This window comes from Balearica regulorum, chromosome 1 (genome assembly GCF_011004875.1).
Source record: "Balearica regulorum gibbericeps isolate bBalReg1 chromosome 1, bBalReg1.pri, whole genome shotgun sequence".
NCBI classification, from domain to species: Eukaryota; Metazoa; Chordata; class Aves; order Gruiformes; family Gruidae; genus Balearica; species Balearica regulorum.
Genome location: NC_046184.1, coordinates 86421429 through 86441241, shown reverse-complemented (window position 1 = coordinate 86441241; position 19813 = coordinate 86421429). Strand labels below are relative to the sequence as shown.

The window sequence follows — 19813 nt, the reverse complement described above, 5'->3', positions numbered from 1 at the left end:
CTGCACTGGAGAAAAGCCTCTTTTAACTTTCCGAGTTTCACCTAAATGACCTATAACATCATTTCTGTGATGCTAATGCCCTATTTTTATCTTCTTTTCTATCAATCCTGAACAGCAGAATATTTTAATGCCAGGGATGACTGTTATTCTACCGTACTTCTGTTACTTGCATGATAGCTAGTTTACACCCCATATTAGTTGCTCATATTTCTTTCCTATCAATATCTGGAAGGCAGTTAGAAAGATAATGGAGCCAAAGTCTTCTCAATAGTAGCAGCAGTATAACAAGGGGCAACAGCAACAAACCGAAGCTTGGGAGGGTCGGGCTGAATTTCAGGAATGATTTTTTTACCAGAAAGGTAACACAGCACTGGAACAGCTACCCAGAAAGGTGGCAGTATCTCCACTCTTGGACGGTTTCCAGGCTTTGTTGGACAAAATCACAGTGACCTGGTTGAGCCAGAGGTTGGATCACAGACCTCCGGAGGTCTCCTCCCACCACCACTGCTCTGATTCCCTGAAGTACACGGGCATCTGCCTCCCTGGCCTCACCCGCTTCCCTTAGCTGAACTATATAGTCCTGTGGCTACCGGTATTGTTTGCTGCTGCTTCTGTCATCACAATTAGTATATTCTTTCCCCTTGTTGTCTAGGCGTCTGCCCATCGATACCTCCTTATCTGTCATCACATACTTATTTCACTGGTTTTCATCTCCCCGCGTAGGAAAACAGATACACAGCTGTCTCTCGGCAGCTGCAGCACCACTGAATGGCTCTCTTGAACATGATACCTACACAGTAAAGTTATATTTACTAGCCAGCTTAGTAAGTAGCACAACTTTTTACCAGAGCTGTTCCCTTTAGCCATGCTGATCCAGCATGGAATGGATTGCAGCTCTGGAGAATGGAAGAGAGTCCCAGCTTTAGCAGACACCTGGAGAGATTTGATTACAAGAAATAGTCAATAGCGGCTTACTGCTCTGCAAAACAAAGTCTATCACAACTGATATGCTGGAGCCTCTCCGCAGGCAGCAACCCACAACTCGTTTCACAGCCACAGCACAGGCTGCAGACCTCCCCCAGCTGCTCTGCATAAATGGGCAAATCTGCTGAAATGCAGTTGTGGCCCCACTGGAGCAGGTATAAAAACAAATCAGAGAAAGGTACCTTGCCTGAGTAGAGTGTTGTGTTGTGTTTGCCTGGGGTGAAGGAGTTGTACAGCTCCTTGTGCTCTGCTTCACTGGCCAATGGGAATATGTGGGTGCCCTCTGAGAGCACAGATAATGCTGAATAACAATACATAGGGCTAGGAGAGCAGAGATGAGTGCATCTCAAATTGAAGGGGGATGCAGGGACACACAGGGTGTGCTGGTAGGTGTGTGATATTACCCTGGTGAGGCAGTGGGAGAGCTTGTCAGAAGGGCTGGCTGTGTCTGACAGCTCAGGGATCCTAAGCGTAACTTCAGCAGGAAGAATTACTATTCCTTGTGAGGCTTTCCCAAGAAGGACTGAAGTGGTGAGTGAGGGTGGGATTGGGATGCAAGGGATAAGTCTGTGTCAAGAACCTGCATCTGGCCAGTGCAAGGTGATTCTTGGGCTGGGTATCAGGACGTTGTACTGGAAGGGCTGGGGCTTATCATGGTTTCCTGCAGGTGTGTATACATGACTATAGCAGGCCACAGCAACGGTGAATGGTGTCACTGCAGGGCTGGCAAGACTGTGAAGAGAGGAACAGACCAGCAGAGAAGCAGCCATTTTCTCTCCGTATATCTGAAAGACAGGGGAAAAGGCACCAGTTAAAATACCATCAGAGCTCATCCATTTCCTGTCTTGCAACTTGATTTCTTCCTGTGATGTTCTTTCCCAAAAAAACTGGAGCTGACTTGGCAGCTGGTGGTGGCACCACACGCTGCTGGCCTCGGGGCCGCAGAGCAAACTGGCTTCTATGCAGTTAAAGAAGGGTCGGGGCGAAAGAAAAAAGAAACCATCTTCACCCTGCAAGTCTCTCACGAAGACCGAGCTTTCTGAAAAGCAAGCAGAGATGTGACTGCTTTCAGAGGCTGCTCAGCGGGTCCAGCGGCGATGAGCTTGCACACAGAAGCATGGTGGGAAAGGCTGATGTAATACTAACTTAAAGAGGGACCCAGCCGCAGGTTTGGGGATGCTTCTCGATCCCAGCTGATCGCGCCCCGCTTCCCTGCTGCCTCCGGTTTCCTGTGTTCGGTAAAGCAAGAATTAACGTGTTTAGCGTTGTGGGGTTTGTTTTTTTTTTCCCCCTCTCTTCTGCTTTGCCAGAGCGAAAGTGAAAGGACGGACCATGCTGCTGCGGGCGGGCGGGGCCGGGTTTGCTTCCCGGGGGGATTCCAGGGTCCGGAGCGGCCGGGCAGGATGGCTGGCGGGGGGCTGGTGCTCTGCGGGGCCCTGCTGGCCCTGGCGGCGGGTAAGCGGCGGGGAGGGGAGGGGGGAACTCCCAGAGAAATTCGTACACTCTTCTTTGTTTGCAGTGGGGTTCACGCATTCAACCAGTTCTTTTCCCTCCCTAAAGGGCCAGCGAAAGCTCCCGCACCAGTGCCCCGGTTTCGCAGGGTGGATATTGCCCTGAGTTGCTCCTACGTGGGGGAAGATGTAAGAGGCTTGCTGCGTGCCTTTGGCAGCTCGTCCTCCGAGCATCCTGCTACCCTCGTGCTGAGGGGTATCAGCGTCAGAGATGATGGGAACTTGGATGACCTAACTGAGTACAAAGGCCCACAGGAAAATCCTGACTCCTCTTCTCCCATTGTCTTTGAAGCCTCAGGTGAGCAGGAGAGCTGGGGTGGGAGAGCTGCCGCCGGGTTTTTGGCCACTTACGTGCACCAGGCTTCTACGAGATTTTTCTTTAACTGAGTTTAGACGGTTTTTCAGTGGCCACAAGTTTCACACGTTTTCCTGAATTCATCAATTGGAACTTTAAGAAAGGACCTTTGTGGATGATGTTAGCAAACTGTGTTGAGGCACCTCTCTCCTACTGGGGCTATCCTAGGTTGCCTATTTCTTGGGAAATACTTTGTCAAAAACAACTCAGAAATTATTCCACTATACAGTATCATCACACCCATAAAGACTGTACACATCTGCAGCCATGCAGGTGGTTTTTGCTAGCAGGAAGCGTCATGGTAAGTGGGCATGAAGCTGAGCTGTCCTGCTGAGAAGGCCAGCTGTGTGTGACTTGGCTCTCCTTACTTCACCCATGGATGCCAACCTGCATCCGACTTCTGTTCCCCTTGCTTTGCATGTAACTTTGCAAACACAGTCAAGCAAAGGTCTGAGCCTGTACTTCACTGTGGTCTTGTTCGCTGCCTACAGTGCTTATCTGTGAGCATGTACTTCAGTACAAGCTTATTCAAGGCTCTGAGACATTTTCAGAGAGGAAACTGAGGGCCCAGCAGGATCCATTAGCTTGGGTCCAAGTTCTCTTTCAAGTGGCATGGATGGACTGGGCATGGGTGAGTTCAAGCACACTGCAGCCAGGCTACTGTGAGGCATTGAAGATGCTGAGTTAATTTCCAGTGATGTCCATGGAAAGCCTGTAGGTCACTAGGATGCTTACGCCTACACTTAAGCCCATGCTGTGATCAAAGGCACAGATACAGTGTGAATCCATTACATCCAGCCACTCCTGCCTTCTTGCCACCCTTTCTTTCCTTACCTGGGATGCTTCGATATCCCTCTTCCTTCTGGATTCAGGCCTAAAACGAATAAACATTGCACATCTTTACTGGGCATTTCACATACACAGCTTGCTGGGCATACACATACACGAGGCATACATACACAGCACAAACACAGCTAAAGGGAATCTGTTCTGTTTATTCGCCTTTTCAGAACAGCTTCTTTTGCTCAGAATGAACTCTGTGCAATCTGGCAAGATAAAATACTGCCAACAGGCTGAGGGATGTTAGACAGTCATGACAAACCTCTCATTCTTTGCAGGCCTTCATCTATTAAACCTAGCATTTCTGGGCTCTGACTGACCCTTGCAGCGCATGATGCTTCTCCAGAATAATGTGTCTTATCATCTTGTACTTTCTTTTCCCTTTTGGATTCAGATGGTTAAACCTCTTCCTCTATCCCCACAGCCCAGTTGGTATCCATCCCACATGCAGAGTCCCTGCTGCACGCGGACTGCGATGGGGAGGAGGTGAACTGCGAGATCTCCCCATACAGCTCCCAGCAGGCCAGCAAGGGTCCCTGCCGTACCTCCTGGTTCATGGCCACCCTGCAGCTCTCCAGCGGGATCAGTATCACCCTGGTGCTCAGAGCCCCCCACTGCGGCAGCCAGGAGAAGGAGCACGATGCAACACTGCACCCAAAGCTGAGGATTCCTATGAGGAAGGAGGGGACAGTGCTGACCACAGGTGACCAGGTGGCCCGGGGTGCCCCCACAGCACCGAGGGACATGAGGGGAGGGGAACCTGCTTCCCCAAGAGTCCCATGCCCCACCTGGCACCAGGACCTGAGGGCTGCTGGGAGTTGGTACCTAGGAAAAAAGGGGTCGTGCAGATTGCCCACCCCCACCTTGCCCCCTCTCAGGGTTTCCCACATCCCAGTCCCTGAGGATGACAAGCATCAGGACCATGACATGCACTTGGTGTCCACCTGTCTCCCTGCCCCGCTAATCCCACCAGGCTGGCTTCTTCCAGCTCCTCAGTCCACATGGCCCCTGGGGCATCGAATAGGGTGCCTGTGCCTCCTCCTCCGGGTGGGTAGTTCACTGACAGCCCTTCCAACCCAAGGGTGCTCCTTCTTGAACCACATCTGCTTAACTCTCTGCTTGCCTGTGTTTCTGTTTCTAGTTGAATTTCAATCTTCATCACACAACACCTCCCTGCACACACATCTTGGTGGCTCAGTCACCCTCGACTGCCACTTTGCCTTGGCTCCCAGCTCCTCACTGTCCTCCCTGGAGTGGAGGAGGCAGCACCAAGGCAGCGGCCGTAGCCTTTTCCGGTACCAGGTGGGGAGCACAGGCCCAACAGTGCAGCCAAAAGTCCACGTGGATGTGGCAGAGCTGCTGGGGAGTGGAGACGCATCGCTTAGCCTGCAAGGAGTGAGCGTGGAAGACGAAGGGATGTACATCTGTTTGGTGTCCACCCCACTGCACCAGGCCCAGCACATCATCCAGCTCCATGTGGCCGGTGAGGAAGGCAAATGTCTGGGTGCAACAAGAGGCCCATGTCCCCAGGCACTGAAACTTTGCCCTGCACCCTTATCCCATTGCTGCTAACACTCATCATCACAGGCAGCTCGTCTTCTCTCCCTTGTGGATGGGGACTTTTGTACTCTGCTAACAATAGGTCAATTCCCTGATTATCTCCTTCAGAGCCTCCAAGAGTTCATGTTATTCCAGCAGTGGTGTCATTTGAGAGAGATGTGAAGACTACTCTGATGTGCATCATTGCTGGCTATTACCCCCTGGACGTCTCGGTGAGCTGGACACAGAAGACTCCTGAAGATGACATGGAAATCCCTCTCTCAAACACGCATCTCTCCAGCCACCGGCAAAGCCAAGATGGCACCTACAGCATCACCTCCTACCTCAGCATTAGCTCTGACACAGCGCGGGCACCAGCCACCTACAGCTGCCATGTTTCACACATGACCCTGGCAGAGCCCATCTCTGTGAGTGCCCATCTTAAGGTACCAGGTAGGTGTCAAGGGGAAAGGGGCGAGTTCTTCATCCGACCCAGACCTCCTCCCACCTCATCTGCCCACCACAGGGATCAAAACCTCTGAGTCACACCACATCTGCCTGTTTCTCCCTGCTTTCCTTCCTGTGTCCTCTCATACTCATCCTCTCTGTTCTGCTTTCCCCTTTCACTTTCACTTCCTCAGCCTTTATTTCACTCCCTGCAGCTTTTGGGGAGCAAGTATCTAATTTCCTTCAGGGGAAAAGAGATTTTATGACCAAAAGTGGAGTAACAGAGCAAAAGGTTGTAGCGCATGGGCTGGACCCCGCTGGACAGGCACAAGAAAACAGCCATGCCCTGAGGAGTTAGATGCCCAGCTTGACTTGATGTTCAGCTGGAGACCAATTCTGCTCAGGAACTATAGCAAAAAATCCTTCCACTCGTTGGAGCTGTTGGGGTTCTGACCCTCCTTGCTGATGGGAGATTGCTCCTATGTCTCCTCCTGACCCACCAGGGAATAGCAAGCAATACTGCACTTCAACAAGTTATGACACATCAGTCCAGCCAGTATAACTGGCCCTGGGTCCGTGTGGCTTTAGCTCACGTGTGTCCTGTCACATCTGTGTACCTGACAAGAGCATGCACATGGCCAGTTGCTGGGGGAGCTCGTTTAACTGCGACAACTCGCTGGCTGTTCAGCCGCTCCAGCCAGCCTGACATCACTGATCCTCCTCCTCCTCTGCAGAGCAAACGGGATCAGAAGGACTGGTGGGGAGTTTCATTGCTACCATCCTTTTCATCGCTGTCCTCTTCATTGCGCTCAGGAGAAGAGCAGGTAGGAGTTTAAAATGCTGAGCAACTTCCCTCATGGGCAAGATGCAGCAAGGAGCATCTTCCTCTCCCCTGTACCCCGGCTCAGGAGAGACGGACGTCAGGATATCCCAGGATCCTGGAGGGAAAGGTGGGGAGTGGATGAGCTGGAGACTCATTTCTAGTGGAAGGCAGCATGAGGTGATGTTTTGCACCACTTGGTCTCTCTGCATCTTACTTTTTTTTTTCCCCTCCTCTTCAGGTAAACCAAAGCCTGAGCAACTTCTAAGGGCTTCAGAATAGAGGAAATCACCCACCTGCAGTCCTTTGTCTCCCATCCCTTGACACATGCTACTCAGGAGAGCCAGCCCTGTCCAAATATTAACAGAGCTATTGGTGGGTATGGGAGGGGTAGGGCTGTCCTTGGTGGAGGAGCTGAGGTGGACTCACAGAAAAACATGTCTTCATCTTAGGAGGGCAACATCAATAGCTTCAGCTCTTTGCTGGGTTGCTGCATTATAGGCAACATGCATACATTTTTAGAAATGCCTCTTCTCCATTTTCAGGGAAAATTAAATTGTATATAGGTGAGTGCATGACTGTATATATGTATGTGTATATACAGCATTTACACATGTATGTAGGTCTGTATCTGTAGATGTATACAGGTACCTTTGGCTGTTGCCTATGAGGCAGGTGTTTAAGTAAGATATTTATGTATGCATGTGTTTTAACTGTGAAGTTGGGCAAATATGTAGGCAAAATTTGTACTTGAAAACGGTGAATCCTCAGAGGAAGTTATGGGTTAAACTGATTGCAAATCAAGCAATTGGAAAAATATGGCTCTCCAGGAGAAAGTTACAATAAATTTTTTAATAGAAATTTCACTGCTAGAAGTTTACAAGATGGAGAAGATGTGTGGTTCTGTAGTTGTGAAAAAGACAGACATGATTAAACGCTTTTCCTGCCCAACAGGGAATTTGAAGGTAATACTTAGAAATCTTGTATATAACCAAAAGGGGAAAAAAAGCAGAAGGAAGGTGTGGATGGAAAAGAGGTATATGGCACACAATAAAATTGAGAATTTATGAAGCATACAAGGTGATAAGGAGTGTTCAAAATAATCTTGAAAAACAGGATTGCTGTAAGTGCTAATGGCACTTGGAATGAATTTTTTCAAAACACATTGAAAACCAACAAATTCTAGCAATGGCCTAGACTCTTACTGGGTGGATATAGGTAAAACTGTTGATAGAAAAGATTTTTGATGGAGGCTTTTTGTTACAGAGAAGATAGTTGTTTGTATACAGAAGGAAATAGAATTGTGTATTCATACTATATGAGGATGGTAAACAACTTCCTAATCTATTTGCCAACTAAGGAAGGTTTTAACAGCATCTATTAAGCATAAGTATTTTCAGATCAGTAGCCAAGAAAATTTGCATCTCAGAATCATAAAAGATTTGGCTGAGGAGGCAGCTGGCCCAATGGAGTTAGGTATTTAAAAATCCTGGCGTACTAGAGAAATCCCAAGATCTTGGAAGAGCGTGTTATGCCAGTGTTCACAAAGCAAAGTGATGCCGACAACTGTTACATGGTTCCGTAGTAATAATCATAGGTAAGAGAGTGTGAAGTTGTTAGAAGTTAGCTAACAAAGGCTTCAACAATGAAAATAACATTAATAATTTAGTATGTTTAAAAAAAAAAAAAAGTAGTGAGAAACAAACCTGACTTCATTCGTTGACAAAATAATAAATGTAGTTGATAAAAGCACTGGGGCAGATTTAACAAATCAAGAAATTCGTAAATTCTGAAGAAGAAATAATAGTGTATGTATACATCATAATTTGCATTATGTGGATTAATTACTAGCTAACAGACAAATGGCACAAATTCATTGTCCAAAAAGAAGCAGCAATCACTGCTGAAAGTGTGTGCCTTCCTGCAAGAACCGTGCTGTTTAATATTTGCATCAGGAGATAACAATTGTAAAAAATATTGCTGATAAAATTTGCAAATGGCAAGATCAGTAGCTAAAGCAGAGGGAGTCCTTCAGATCAACCCAAGTCCCCTGACCAGCTGAACATACTGAAACAAGGCACAATGCTCAGTAATACCAGTGGAGTCTCCTCAGGTGCTGGACCACCACGCTGTCTCAATGCTGTTGATCCATGAATCCTTATCAGTTGCCTGACCCATGGGAACACCTAAGAGTGACCATGGGCAGAATGTAACTGCTGGTGGAAGCAGTTGTATCATTTCCTCTTCGTTTTTGATGCGTTACCAATAAATAAGTATTTTTAGTTCCAATGGTTGTCTTCTGTCTGTGCACCTCGCACATCGCTCTGTGGAGTCAAGCAGCCCCACACTGAGTAGGAAACCACCTGGGACTCGGGAAGGGGAGCTCTAAGGGACCCTTGGTATCAATACCAGTCCCCTTACTCCCAGAGGCTGCTACTCTGGAGCAGGACTCACGGAAGCTTTTTGTACCTCCTGCTGTATCCAAAGACACCCCCAGATAATCGGTGGGGGTGCAACAGCTGGCCTCTGTGCAGCCAGGGAAGAAGGACAAGCTGCCGAGAGTGGGAACCTCGTTGGCCACCACTGGAGAAGTCACTGTCACCTGTGATTGACAACGCCGAGTCGGAAGCCCAGCAAAGCCTGAAGCTGAAACACTCATCGGCAGTGCAGGCACCCACGTGGGTTTTTAATATGTTGAAAGCTTGGAGGTGGTCCAGAGAAAAATGACAGGACCGATTAGGAAGGTCAGAAAATGCCTTATAGGGGGCACTTTGAGACATTACTCTGGTCTTCCTAAACCAGTATCCTTCAATTACACCACAGAAAATAGAGTACTGGTGGCACCCTAACTTGCAGAGAAAGGCACAGTGAGAATCAACAGCTGCAAGTTATATTTAGGCATGTTCAGAGTAGAATAAGACATAATATACCCAATTATGAGGATGATTCTCCTAGCCATCTGCCAATAAAAAAGGTAGACTATCTCTCAAGGTCTTCAAATAAAGGCCACATTACCTTGTTCAAGCTGTCCTTTAATGATTTTTTTTTTTAAAAAGTTAATAACATCAGTTAAAAGAGACACTGGGTAAAATTCCAAGGCCTGTGCCACACATTAAGTGAGAGCTGGGGGTTTGTCTGCCTTTTTGGACCATAAACTGACATAAAGGAAAGAAAAATATAAGGGAGAAATGCAAGAAATGTGTTAGGAGTGGCTGTATTCCTTGTAGGGACAAATGTTCCAATGCACTTGATTTTATTCAATGACCTGCTCTTTGATGCTCCCCACTAGAGTTGCTATGGGGAATCCATAATTACTGTGTCCCTGAAGGTCTCATGCTGAATTTAAACCACAAAAACAAGTAAAGTATATAACCTAAAGCAGAAAAGGTAGTACTTACTGATAAACAAAGTGTTTAACAACAATGATCCTTACATTTTAAATATAAAACACTTATTACACACATGGTATTGGAAAATACCATGAAAAGATTGAAAGTTCATCAAAGATAAACTTGATTGCATTATAAAGACATGTATAAATAATATTATATGTTCTGCGTCTCTGGGAGAGAACCACGCTGCCTTCCAAGGTCAAATGTGCCATGGCCAAGAGCCACATGGCATCAATGCCTGGCCACATGAATTGAGAAGCAGGAATCTCGTTATGATCTGATTAGCTGCTAGTCAAACCAAGCTGTTATCAGGTATACTGTGTCTCTACAAATAAATATTAAATGTAGGTGTTTTAAACAAGTTCTTTAGGATAATTATTTGATAGAAGACATGAAATTTGATACAGATTTTGCCAACCTGCAAAACATTAGATTAAGTTATTTGCACTTGAGTCAACATAAGATTACTTAGGGGCTGTGGCTGCATTGTATTGTGAATATGGACAAGCCCAAACTTCTAATGTGGTATTGAAAGAGTAGTCATTGCAAACAACAAAGCCAAGCTCAGGATTATCTTTCCCACATAGGTTCCCCTTGCTTGATTATGCCTCTGCTCATGCAATTTAAGCTAGCAAAATAGATCCAGCAGTCTAACTACATTGGTTTAGATACACTTCATGAACATAGCTGAAGCTCAGCTGGTACGTGCCTCAAAGAGAGCATACATTAACTAGAAGAGACAGTGAAGTGCCTAATGCACTTCAAAGCTTCTTAAAAGCCCATGGACATCAGGTAGTTTTTCTCAATAGCTGGATACCTCTTTTCATAGAGAAGGTCATCTCACACCTATACAACAGCTGCTCCTCCTTAGCACTGCCTGCAAGAACACCGTGCCTGGGCTTCTCTCTGTGAAGAGTATGAAATAATGATCAGAGTCTTCACTAGCACTGTGTGTTTGCTTTTCTTAGTAACAGCAGTCTTCTGCATTGATCACTTTCTCTGGCCTATCCTTCATCTGGGCTTCACTGACGGGAGCAATGATAAGCTACAACAGGTAATGAATCTCCCGTAAAATTCCACACTCTCCCCCTCTCAAAGGCAAAAGACAAAAAGGGGAAAGAAAAAAAAGGGAAAACGGAAAAGGACTGGGCTTTTCTCAAAGCCTCCAGCTCTGTTACAACCACACCCTAACTGGTATCCCAGACAAAAGCATGGGACACATGCTTCCTTCCACAGCATATGTGTCATGCTAAATCAGCTTCTCCCAGCACACAGAATGGTGGGTTTTCATGCATCTCCCTTCAATGACTGATGAGCAGATGATTAAAAATGGCAGATGCACCTTCAGGATGAAAATTAGCTGAGAAGCTCAAAAGAGCACATCTGGAGTGGAGAGGGCTGATTTCTATTCCCTCATGCTTTTACAATTCTATGATAGACTCATTAAGGTTGGAAAAGACCTCTAAGATCATCAAGTCCAACCGTCAACCCAACACTATCATGCCTACTAAACCAAGTGCCACGTCTACACGTTTTTTGAACACCTCCAGGGATGGTGACTCCACGACCTCTCTGGGCAGCCTGTTCCAATGCCTGACCACTCTTTTGGTGAAGAAGATCCAATCTAAACCTCCCCTGATGTAACTTGAGGCCATTTCCTCTCATCCTGTCGCTAGTTACTCAGGAGAAGAGACCAACACCCACCTCACTACAACCTCCTTTCAGGTAGTTGTAGAGAGTGATAAGGTCTCCCCTCAGCCTCCTCTCCTCCAGATTAAACAATCCCAGTTCCCTCAGCCACTCCTCGTAAGACTTGTTCTCCAGACCCTTCACCAGCTTTGTTGCCCTTCTCTGGACAAGCTCCAGCAGCTCAATGTCCTATGCAGAGGATCACAGAGCATCATCCACCACATGGCACCCTCAGGTGCCTTCAGGAAGCAGTGAGTACTGTTGCAGATGCTGTGCTCTGTGACCCCTCTGAAATTTCTGGTTTATGTTTTCACGTTATCCTGTCCCTCTCTCTACTCATTCCTCACCATAATAATTTGATTTCTCCCTGATTTCTCTTCCTCTAGCCTCCTCCTCTCTCCTTCTTAAGGAGAGCTCAAGATGAACAGGGCAAACATATCATACTTCTCATTAATACTCTTCCAGCCTTCAAACATTTTCAGGTCAGGGGCTTCCTGTCTGGATGTGGTTTCTGTGGTTTAGCCACCCTCTGTAGATTTCTTTTCCATGAAGCTGTCCATTCTCCCCTTGAGACCATGTTAAGTCTTTAAAAATTGGCATCATGTTCACCACTTTCCCCTCCTCAGGTACCAGAGCGGCAGTAGGCATGGGTTGCACACTGCTCAGAGCAGTTCAGCTACTTTATTCTTGAGTTCCTTTAAGACTCTTGGACAAATGCCATTGCTCCCAGCGAGTTGTTACTGTTCGTTTTGTCAGTGTGTTGAACAGCCGCTTCCATTTCAGACACGTTCATTGGCAAACCTCGCCCTACACAAGAATGAGTTCTGCCACGATGATCTCGTCACTCAACACTCAACACAGATGCAGAGATTTCTGCAATGGCCTTATCTCCCCTGGGCATTCCTCTCATAGCCTGGTCACCAATTTGCCCTACATATCTGCAAGGTTCCTGATACGTTTCAAGAAAGATCTAATGCTAGTTTTGATTCCTTTGGCTAGTTGTTCCTTGAAGCCTTGTTTGACCTGACTTACTATCTTTCTACATGCAACTTGCCAAATTTTATGTGACCACATCTTTCCTTACTTTTCCCATTTGTAGACAACTTCAGGGGTTTTTTGATAGATGCTTTTAGTGACTTCTCTCACCCCACTGAACAATGGTTTCTGTATCCCACATGAAAGGTGTTCATCACATTTTTCTTGAGCGCGCAGTTAGTAAGGATGGCAAAGGGTGACAGAGAGTGAATTCAGATGATGAAGATGAAAATACAAAAGGTGTGGCACTGTTGGACAGACAGAAGAAAGCAGGCCATCAATGCTGGGCAACAGGTCAAACCAACAAAGGCTGCCAAAGCAGAGTGGGAAGAAGTGAAGCGGCTGGAAAACAATGAGAGGTAGAGGGCAGGATGCTAACAGCACTGAAGATCGTATGGGACAATAACATTGACATGTGGAGGGTCAAAGCAATGACTGTCAGTGAAGCAGGGCAGCACTGGACAATGCTGATGGACAGCCGAGGAGAGGTCCAGATAGCTTGGGCCAATGATGATAAGATGCAGCCAAGGAAGGGAAAAAGACTGCAAAGGCAAGAAAGGCAATACGTCATTGTTGTAAGAGTTTGTGGACTAACCTCAGTCTCCTGTGCCGCAAACTGTCTGGCATGAGTCATCCCCTGGGAGATATGTAACTTGCCAACACGTATTTCAGCGTCACTAGGCAATGCAGGCCTTCCACCACAACCAGGCACAGTCTGTGGGGAAGGAGGGCATGGTTTTCTTCTTTTTCTGAGTTCATTCACTACTGTTCTTTCCATTCAGCTCTCTCTCCTTCCCCTGTTTTCAACAGTATTTTTTAACATTTTCTATTCCACTTTTTCAAACACTTCTGAAGTAGCGGGTTTGCTTAGTATTGATTTCTTTATGAATTGCTGTTTTTCTCTTCTTTTATACTTTTGTATATATCTAGAACATTCTCACAGACCTGCCCTCCCATGAAATACCATTAACAACTTATTTAGTCCTTCGCATGAAAGATCAATTGCTTCAGCTAATAAATATGTACAGCCTCATATTAGAAGGTTTGCTGCAAATATTTTGAGATCCTTTACTGGCAGGGGGATTTGGAAGGCAAAAGGCCCTAAACTCTGTGAAGTGGACCATTTTTCAAGCTACGGGGGAAGATTCTTTCTCTAAAAAAAACACCCAGCAACCCTACATGTCTTCCTTGAGAAAAATCCCTTTCTGACCCCAAAATTTGCCTAGGAGTATAAACTTTTTGATATGTGAGATGTATCTGAAACAGCTGCAGTCTTGATATGGAGTTAAAAGAAGAGGTGACAGAATGGGACAGTGACTATAATGAAGAAATCTCACTCTTCTCAGTACCATTAGAAACGGTCACATAGCTCAACTAAGATCTATGTTTTGTTGGCCAAACTCTTCTGCTTAAAAGAAAGGATGAAAAGCAAAAAGGGAAAAAAAAAAAAGAAATTTAGATATGAATCCAGACATTCTTATTCCACTACAGAGGATAAACCTTGGAGTAGTTTATAAAAATTAAGATATTCCTATAGTATATTTTATCACTCTAATCCTTAACTTGAATTTATCAAGCTACGTCTTGAAAAAAATTTAGGTTCTTTGCTTCATGAACCATTCCAGAGCTTCACGTCACTGCTAGCCTGAGATCTTCTGAGGGTTCATAGTGTCTGGGAAGACACAAAACATCTCAAGCAGAGGAATGAATTGAACACGTCTGAACAATTATAAAGGAGATGGGAAAGGGGGGGTGATGCCTTCTGCTCCGGCTTTTGAGAAGGGTGTGGTGGGAAGCGTTCCCTCAAGCCATTTGGCTATGAAATCTGGCCTTACCCATAAAAGAAACAGGATTTATAGATTAGCTTCTCTTCTTAAGGGTTTAATTCCCTGTGAATTCCCTTTTTGAGGGCATAACTTCTAGCTTATATTCCAGAGGAGGAGAGGATCACCATCACCAGAGCAGAGCCAAGAAGCAGAAGCATCATGAAACCACTGAGGTTGGAGTGACCGAGGGTGGCACCTGGAGAATTACATGGGGCAGTGTCAAAAATGGAGGTAAACATCAATTAGGTTGTCTTAATGTCAGCTCTAGAAAGCTCCAGGTGGGCAGCAGCTAGCATCTGTGTCCAGCAAGCAAACGCTTGCTGTGCTGTGCCAGGTGCTGCGTTGGGCTCAGAGGGCGACCGAGTCCAACCCTGTGATCTCTCTTGGCCAGGGAGCAGCAGGTGTCGGAAGAAAAACTGGTCTGAGGTGGCTGCATCTGCCTCCAATTTCCAGAAACAGGCAGGAGAGATCACAAAAGGGGTGGGGACACAGGCCTGGGGAGTCAGGTGGTTGTGATAATAGTTATATTGTTAGGACTGGAATGAGGAAATTAAAGATTTCAGCTGGGAAGAATGGGAAGGGGAGGGGGGGTGTAAGTCAAGGAGGCTCCATCTCGATCTCCCCATTTATTAATTGCCCCTCGGGGCAAAGCAGCAAGAGAAGTTACTGGGTTTGACATCCAGTCCTAGAGCTTTGCCTGCTGCTGTTTCAGCTTGGACTGCACACCCAGCTTACAGATGGGCATTAGTCTTACCTTAGCTATGCCAGTGAGCAGGAATTTTCATCTGGCCATTTCCACAGTCGGTCCTATTGCAAAAGGAGTGGATTGGGATTGGGATCTGAGGAGCTGTTGATCTGACCGAGTGATCCTATGTGAGACCCTGGATTTAGGGAATGTGCAGCAGAGGTAGAGCTTGAAGGCTTGTTTTCAGCGCTCAGTGATTTTTCTCATGGAGGACAAGTCAGTAGTAGCGAAGATGGCAGCTGATGTGGACACCAAGTAGTATGGCTAACGTACCATGGGGTCACTGGGCTGCTTCAGCACCCAGACTGAATCAGGAGGCAATATCCCTTGTCCTGCAATACAGACAACAGATGGGAGAGATCTACGTTTTTCAGGAGCTAATTCAGATTTGCCAGCTCAGGCAGAGCACGAGCAGCCATACAGGCTCTCCTCCAGGCTTTGTACCGCATTGCGGCGTGCAAACAGCAATGAAAGAGGATCCATATGGGTCTTCTGGAGTTCATTTATACTAACTTCATTCTCCTAGGAAGACAGACTGGGCTCCCTCCACACAGTTTCCAGCAGGATTTGCTCAGTCCCACAATACTATTTTCATCAGCTCTACCCTATCCTCTCCTGCCTTCCATGCTGAAAGAAGGGGATAACACACACTGCTTCGGTTTTCCCCCCAGGGCTTCCTTTTGCATCACCAGAACAGCTCTCCTACAAGGTAAAAATGAATAAATACATTGAAAAGGAGCCTCCACCTTTGTGTGTGGGAGTGCATACATGGACATGCTCTTGCTGCTGTAGGATCACTGGTTATTTGGGACAGACATCACTGCTGCCTGGCAGGTTACATCAGTAGCAAGGGAGAAGGCATTCTACAGATTGGTTTGCAAATCCCTGATGGCTTTTTAATAATGATCCTCTTTGAGATCACCACCTCTGCCTCAAGGGAGTCCATGAATCCCGGGTAAATAATTCCCCAATGAAAAGCAACAGCAGCAGAAAGTGGAGACGCACGTCTACCCATCTTTATCGGCTACTAGACTGGTGTTTCTTTGGCCGAACACTTCAGTTAAACTTAAAGCAACATCCGTGCTGCTATTCCTTGACTGTTTGGGTTGCTAGCTTTAATGCAGAAAAATATAATCAGCTGTAGCTAATCCAGAAATAATCACTGGTTTCTACCTTGCAGCAGAAGGAAAACACAATTGCATATATGGAAGAACTAAACTGATCAAAGGTCTTTCAAGTAGTTCAAAACCATGTATAATTTGTTACACATGGAATCTAGACCAGAAGGGGATAAAGATGAAGTATTGGAGTGAGACCTTGCTTTTTTTCCCACCACAGCAGCAGTGTGCTATTTTAAAATGTTGTGTGCATTACAGATCATTATCACATTCCTACCTGGGCAGATAATAGACATAGCTGGTAAGGAAGCATTTCAAATTTGATGCCATAAAAAATGATTCACGTTTACTCAAAGGTTGCTCAGTAGCAATAAAAAGCAATCATGCATTCAGCTTGTGAAGATACAACATACAGAAGCACTGCCCAGGACAACAGGGCACTTCCCATTTCAAAAGAGAAGAACCTAGTGACAAATGTCTGAAGGAAAAGGATCTTTTCAGCATAAAGCTCCTTGGATTCAAAATATTGTTAGAGGTGCAGTAAATACTGTGAATCAAAAATTCTGAAAAGGATTTGTAATGCCTGATGGAAGATCTTTCATTCTAATGCAAGACTTGGGATTTCAGAAGACCATTTATGCCATAATTGCTGAGCCTGAATGGGGGTGGGGGAAATAACCATCAGTGTCAAAACCAGTTCCATCAGGTGTGATGACTCACCTTGATAGATCGATACATTAAATAAATATCCAGAAACTTGTGGATGGGAAGAATGCTCTTGCAGTGAGGGAAGTTCAAGACAGGAGCATATCTAATCACCTAAAATATCAACAGGAGTCGCTCCCACAAACTATACTAATAATTCCAGGTCACTATCTGCTGTCACACTGAAACGTGTCTGAGTAAAATAGTACCATTTATGACTGACAATCTTGGCCAGAAGATGGTCACTCGATGGTCATCTCGTTCATCTACACATTGGGAAAAAAAAATAGAGCAAAATCTGGGAAGATGTAAATAATAGTAAAAAACCCCCCCGAAGAGTTAGCAAATTCTTATGTTCTGCAAATGGAGATTGAGACTGGCAGCTGAGATGGCAACAGGAGATTTGCTGTTTGGATTCTTTCAAAAGTATTTGGGGAATCAAGAGGTAATTTTGGTTGTAGAAATGTTAAAAATAACTTTTTTGTTCCTTTGTGAGTTGGCAATCAATCTGCGGCACATCTATGGGACCATGGGAAGGTAAGAACTTTTACAAAGGCACAGCCAGAACGCGATGTTCACATGACTGAAATGACTAGAAGTCAGCTCGGGGCTGATACGTGCTCTGAGGTGTGCCACAAGGGCAGATAACATACGGCAGTCTGAGCAGCTCACCAGCGTGAGAAAGAGGGAAAAGGGAATTGCTTAGATCACAGCTGACACAGCAGCTGGAAACGGTGGAAGAGCCAGCAAGTGGGTTTTTTTAATTCTTTATGAAAAACAAACACAACATATGGAAAAAGTCTTCTGAAAAATAAAACACATATGAACCTAAATGTGCATATAGAGATGCATACGTATATGATGTACATCATTTACACACGTGTAAAAATAAAACATACAATGCACCCACACCCTAATTATCCGCTATTCTAGCCCAAAGTGGCAAAGACCAAAAGCTCTCCCAAACAACATGGTGATGGAAATTGTCAGCCATGATAAAATGCTGAGAAAATTGCTTTAGACTGTCATTTGGATACAGCAAATCAGTCCAGATGTTTGAGTTTTTAACTATTCCTCAAGTCAAAAGACACCAAAAAATGTAAGTCACCTTTGTCTCACACCTAGCAAAAAAGACTGTTTTGCAAAGATCACTTGAAGACAGTTTAAAAAGCTTTTAAATACTATGGAAATCAGAGAATGCCTAACTATCAGCTCTACCACATTTGCCTCTAGTTGCTTTGTGAGTGCCATTAACTTAAATGAGTATAAACCAGGCATTTTCAGGGGCAAAATAATTTTTGTCATTCCAGTGAGAGGCGGTTTTGGAGGATGGTCCATTAGCATAACCGAGTAATTTCGGGAAACTACAATAATGTAAGTCAAGCAAGTCATGAACGTGCTCTCTATGAAGCAACTGGATTATAGCTCCATAGGTTACACCAGGAATTGTAACCGCTGATGCTCTGTGGTTGTTAGTATCTCTGTATACGTCCACAGAGTTTAAGCCATAGAGACTACATGGGCGGTTCAAAACACTCATATGTATTGTCAGGGATTCTCCACGTGTCTGAGCACATAAAATGGCACAAGTCAGGAGAGCTCACGTCCCTCCGCTAAATGGCATCTCCTATGGCACTGCCCCAGACGGGATACGGAGCTGCGTGGACTGTCGGTGCGACCCAGATGGGCATTTCTAATGCTCTGAGGAAGCTGCTTTGTGATTGGCATTTGATACAGTATTTTTCATGCCCTCATTCCTCCCACTTCTTGCAACTCATTTTTGATGGAAGTTCAAAATAAATTGCTTAAGACATAATTAAGTTTAGAACTGCAGTAGAAATGGTGCTTTTGCTTTGCATTGTTTTTTGGCAGGGGATGGAGCTAGAGGAAAGCTTGAAGTTGTGGCTGTAGGTTTGTACCAAGCAGCTGTCACAAGGCTGTTCCTGGCACGCTGTCACTTAACTGCCGGCCTCAAAAGCGTACGTACTCCTTGCCATTTTCAAGCATGGTATTTTGCAACATGAAGAGGTAAAAGCAGCTGTGTATTTTGAGTCACTAACCAAACCACTGCTAACTCCAATAAGGATTGAAATTCAGTGACAGATGACTCAACAAGGACTGACCTGAAGGAGGTACTCATAAAGGAAAGAAAGAAGTGAAAACCTGAGAGAGCTAGTTTGAGAGAAGATCATTTGGAGAAAGGATTGGGAAAGAGGTTCCACTGTTACAATGGCAGGGGCTGTTAGGGACTCCTGGTCACTTTTGGCTACGAGTGTTCATGTCCGCGGTCTGAGGAAAGGCTGCGAGGCTTTGGGTAATGCAGGGAGGCCTTGATTTCCCAGGCACCTATCAGTGAAACATGTTGCCACTCATGGTTGGGCCAGGTCGTTCCAGATACGAAAGATTTCTTTAAGTTAATGAAGCGGCAAAGGCGATACTACCTCATGCGTATCACCCCGTCACCACCAGCCTTCTCTGCCCCAGCCCCATCCCTCTTGCAAAACTCACCCAAAACTTTCTGTCTGCCTCGGCTTTACCCTTGAAAAGCAAAATTTGGCTTACGAGCCCGCACCGCCAGGACGTGTGCGCCCCATCCGTTCTGCCCCCCCGGGACCTGAGGGGTGTGGGGAGGGTCCCGGCTGCCGGCCCTGCCTCCAGCTGCCCCCGCTGCCCCCGGGACAAGCGCTGCCAACTTTCTGCATCACCTCTGCTCGCTGGGACGCCGCGTCCCCACCGGGGGGGGGGTGGTGGAAAGGGAGGGTGGGAGGAGGAGGGACAGGCTGTTCCGCAGCCGTACCTGGCCGGGG

The 19813-nt window shown here is 46.0% G+C and overlaps 1 protein-coding gene and 1 long non-coding RNA gene across 3 annotated transcripts; one reads left to right on the top strand and one right to left on the bottom strand.

Annotated features, from left to right (window-relative positions):
- Nucleotides 1–900: 900 nt before the first annotated feature.
- On the bottom strand, nt 901–19756 carry LOC142603464 (uncharacterized). Its single transcript, XR_012837396.1, has 3 exons — nt 19579–19756; nt 3685–3724; nt 901–1769 (listed from the first exon to the last, which is right to left on the bottom strand). It is a non-coding gene; the product is annotated as an uncharacterized LOC142603464 (long non-coding RNA).
- TAPBPL (TAP binding protein like) lies at nt 1797–8785 on the top strand. Of its 2 annotated transcripts, XM_075764247.1 has the most exons (8): nt 1797–2152; nt 2295–2439; nt 2545–2793; nt 4115–4393; nt 4832–5173; nt 5359–5682; nt 6411–6500; nt 6738–8785. In XM_075764247.1, the coding sequence occupies exons 2-8, from the start codon at nt 2388–2390 to the stop codon at nt 6776–6778; spliced, it is 1377 nt and encodes a 458-aa protein (XP_075620362.1). In that variant the 5' UTR covers nt 1797–2152; nt 2295–2387; the 3' UTR covers nt 6779–8785. The 2 variants fall into 2 exon arrangements, with proteins under 2 accessions (XP_075620362.1, XP_075620355.1); XM_075764240.1 differs by lacking the exon at nt 1797–2152 and having other exon boundaries at nt 2331–2439; nt 4115–4507.
- Nucleotides 19757–19813: the final 57 nt, after the last annotated feature.

What these genes read in the sequence shown, in the direction of transcription:
- TAPBPL (XM_075764240.1), top strand. Translation starts at nt 2,388, where the DNA reads ATGGCTGGCGGGGGGCTGGTGCTCTGCGGGGCCCTGCTGGCCCTGGCG. An exon ending in CATTGTCTTTGAAGCCTCAG is followed by an intron (nt 2,794 to 4,114) that starts GTGAGCAGGAGA and finishes CTATCCCCACAG; the next exon opens with CCCAGTTGGTATCCATCCCA. An exon ending in CATCCAGCTCCATGTGGCCG is followed by an intron (nt 5,174 to 5,358) that starts GTGAGGAAGGCA and finishes TATCTCCTTCAG; the next exon opens with AGCCTCCAAGAGTTCATGTT.